At 73.3% G+C, this 3,548-nt stretch overlaps 1 protein-coding gene across 1 annotated transcript in view; it reads left to right on the forward strand.

Annotated features, from left to right (window-relative positions):
- Positions 1–3,548, forward strand: part of F751_3864 (Nucleoprotein TPR) — a gene marked incomplete at both ends in the record, with an annotated part of 11,082 nt that overhangs the window by 1,254 nt on the left and 6,280 nt on the right. Inside the window, 6 exons of the mRNA XM_011403066.1 lie at positions 158–253; positions 640–843; positions 1,261–1,863; positions 2,008–2,565; positions 2,788–3,018; positions 3,326–3,533. Coding sequence (XP_011401368.1) covers positions 158–253; positions 640–843; positions 1,261–1,863; positions 2,008–2,565; positions 2,788–3,018; positions 3,326–3,533 — 1,900 coding nt within the window. The remainder of the gene's footprint in view (positions 1–157; positions 254–639; positions 844–1,260; positions 1,864–2,007; positions 2,566–2,787; positions 3,019–3,325; positions 3,534–3,548) is intronic.

The raw sequence follows: 3,548 nt of genomic DNA on the forward strand, positions 1-3,548 counted from the left end.
GGTGTTTTCTTTGGGGGGGGGGGGGGGGGGGAGGGCTCTCAAGGCCACAGGAGCTCAGGGCACATGATCTGGCGTTAGAATTGCAGAATGTTGACTGGATAATTAAGTATCGACCATGGGGGGGTGGCCTCATCCTCAATGCCTCCCCTGCTCGCAGGCTATCGAGCGCCGGTACTCCAGCCTGGTTGCCACCCACTCCAAGGCCCTGGAGGAGAAGCAGGCGCAGCAGCAGCGCGCTGATGCCTTTGAGAAGGTTTGTTTTCCTGTCGTTCGGTGTGACGTAGTTGGGTATCATATTGCTGTGAGGGTTTTTTTCGCCTGTGAAGGGCAAGCACGGGTCATCTGATGAACACTTCAAAGGGCAGGATATGGAGGAGGTTTGAATTCCTCGTGGCTGGCTGAGGCATGTCATGGGACACGAAGCCATATGTCTGCAGTGCAGCGGCTTCTTCGAATCCATGTGCCCCCTGGCCTGCCAGTCAAGCGCCCCGCCCCCCCCCCCCCCCCCCCCCTTGCTGTCGGTCCCGCTGCCGGCCGGGGCGTGGGCATCCCTGTCAGCCCCTGCTTCACACCTACCCACCTGTACCCCTGCCTCCTCTTACCAATCCTCCCCTTCCACTACGCCCCCTTTTTTTCCAGGAATGCGCTGCGGCCCGTGCTGAGGTGTCGCGGCTGACCGCCGCGCTGGCCGCCCGTGACGCTGACTTGGAGAAGCTGCGCGCCGAGCTGGCCGCCTCTCAGCGCGGCGCGCAGGCGCTGGAGCGTGCGCTGGCAGAGCGCGACGCACGCGCCGCGGAGCTGGAGGCGCGGCTGTCGGCCTCACAGGCCCGCGCCGCCGAGCTGGTGGCCGCCAACGCCCAGCTGGGCGCGGCGGCGGCCGATGCGCGGGCGGCGGCGGGGCGCGCCGCGCTGGAGGCTGCGCGCCTGGATCAGGAGCGCGGCATCGCGGCGCGCGGCGCCGAGTGGGCCCACGCCGAGCTGGAGCGCGCGTCGGCGGCGGCGACGGAGGAGCGCGGCGCGGCGGCGCGCAGCATAGCCGACCTGCGTGCCGGGCGTGCGGCGGCCGAGGCGGAGCGCGACGCAGCTAGGCGCGAGGCGCGCGAGGCGCTCGAGCGCCTGGATGCCGCGCGGCGAGGTGCGGAGGCCGCGTCGGCCGCGCTGCGCGCCGAGCGCGAGGCCGCGGCGGAGCGCAGCGCAGGTTTCGACGCCGAGCTGGGCATGGCGCAGCGCATGGCGGCGCTGAGCCGCGAGGCGGCCGAGGAGCGCGAGCGCCGCGCCGCCGAGCTGGAGGGCGTGGTGGCCGAGCTGCGCGCGCACGTGGCGGCGGAGGGCGCCGCCCACGCCGCCGCGCTGGAGGCAGCCGAGCGCGCGCGCGACGAGGCCGAGCGGCGCGCGGCTGCAGAGCGCGACCGCGCACAGCGCGTCCTGCTTGCCGCCGGGCAGGTGGACGTGGCGGGGGCGGACAGCGAGGGAGGCGGCGGCGACGGCGCGATGCCTGACGCCGACGCCTCCCCGCCGCCGCCCTCTGCAGCACAGCTGTCCAGCCCCAGCCAGGTGTACGCGAGGTATGTGGCGGCGGCCACGCGCGCGCGCGCCGAGGCGCTCAAGGTCCGCCAGCAGGAGATCGTGCTGGAGGAGCTATGCGCGGAGGTGGAGAAGCGCGCGGTGCTAGTGCGCGAACAGCAGGCGGAGTACGAGCGGCTGAAGGGCGCGTACGCAGGCATGGGTGCGGCGCTGGAGGGCGCTGAGGCCGAGGCCCGCGCTGCGCGCGCCGAGGCTGAGGCCCTGCGCGCGCAGCGCCGCCGCGACGCGCGCGAGCTGCGCGGCCTGGAGCAGCAGCGCGTCGACCTGGGCGCGCAGATCGTGCGCCTGCTGGCGGAGCAGCAGCGGTACAAGAGCGGCAGCGCGGTGGGAGAGGCCGGCGGCGACGCGGTCGGCGGCGGCGACGGGGGCCAGGGCCGTGCCGAGTCGGCGCCACCCGCCGGCCCACCGACCACCGCGTCCCAGGTGACCGATAGCCTGCTGCTGGAGTTCCGGGACCTGGAGGAGCTGCAGCGCAGGAACGCGCAGCTGGTGGCGGTGAACCGCGAGCTGGCGCGCGAGGCGGAGGCGCGGCGCGAGGAGGCACGCGCCGAGGTCCGCGCCGAGTTTGAGGGCGTGCTGTCCGGCCTGCGCGCCGACCTGGACGCGCTCAAGGCCGCCGGCGCCGCCGCGCGCGACCTGCTGGAGAAAGTCACGCGACAGCGCGACACGCTGCGCGCACTGCTGGCCGGCGCGGACGGCGACCTGGCCGCGGCGCGCGAGGGGTACGCGCTGGCGCTGCGCCGAGGCGGAGGGGAGGGGGGCCCGGACGACGCCGCGGACGCCACGGAGGCCGGCGGCGAAGGCGGGGGAGGCGCGGCCAGCGCCCGCCCGGCGACGCCCGCGCCGGGGACGCCGCGGCGCGGCGCCGCGCGCGACGACGCGGGCGTCCGGGCGCTGGAGGCGCGCCTAGCCGACGCCGATACCCAGTTTGCACAGTTCAGGGAGGATGCAGCCGCCACGCACGACCTTCTGCGCGCTGACGTGAGCGGGCTGTGGTTGTTGTTGGTCGGGCCTAGTGTTCTGTTCTGTACCCAAGTGGGGAGTGGGGTGTGGGTTTGTGCATGCACCATGAATTCTGAACACTCGAGATCGAGGAATCAGATGCACATGAGGATGACTGGAGTGTCCCGGCGACGGTGACTGTGACGCAGACGATGCACGCTCCAAAGCCCTCCCCTTTTCCCCCCATCCATTCGCCAACAGCTGGCGAGCACGCGGGAAGAAGCCAGCGCGGCGCGCACCGCGGCGGCCAAGGCGGCGGCGGAGGCCGAGTTTGAGCGCGGGCACGCCGCGCGCCTGGCCGAGTCGCTGGAGATGCAGCGCGCTCAGGTCGAGGACCTGCTGGCCGGCAACGCGCGCACGCAGGCCGCGCTGGGCGAGGCCGAGCGCCGGCTGGGCGAGGCGCAGGCGGTCGCCGACGAGGCCGTCGGCAAGGTGGGCCTGTGTTTTGTCGGTGTGTCTCTGGAGGGAGGGGGGTCAGATGGTCGGTGAGGAAGGAGGGAGAGGGAATGCTCAAGGGGCCTGGACTGTCCTGCGTCTTCTCACGGGGCAGCTCCCAGGCCGCCGTCGTCGCAGAAGTCGCCTGCTGGGGTGGCGCGTTTGATGCGCCGTGCTGCTCGCCCAGGTCCCCAGCTGCAGAACCTGGAGGCTTCCACCTTCGCGCCCATTCTCTGCGCCACACACTCCAAGTACACCACCTCACCGCCCCCCCCAAACTCCCCCCTCACTCCGCCGACCACAGCTGCGCGCCGCGTCGATTCGCGTGGAGTCGCTGGAGGCGGAGCGCAAGCTCATCGCGGCGGCCGAGGCGCGGGCCAGCGCCGAGCTGGCGACGCTGTCCCGCGACAGCTTCCGCCTGGCCGCCGAGCTGGAGGGCGCGCGCGCGCAGGCCGCGGACCGCGAGCGCGCTCTCGCGGGCGAGGCCGAGGCCGCGCGCGGCGAGGCATCGCGTGCGCGCGAGGAGG

The sequence above is a fragment of the Auxenochlorella protothecoides genome, assembly GCF_000733215.1.
Source record: "Auxenochlorella protothecoides strain 0710 unplaced genomic scaffold scaffold41, whole genome shotgun sequence".
In the NCBI taxonomy this organism is placed as follows: Eukaryota; Viridiplantae; Chlorophyta; class Trebouxiophyceae; order Chlorellales; family Chlorellaceae; genus Auxenochlorella; species Auxenochlorella protothecoides.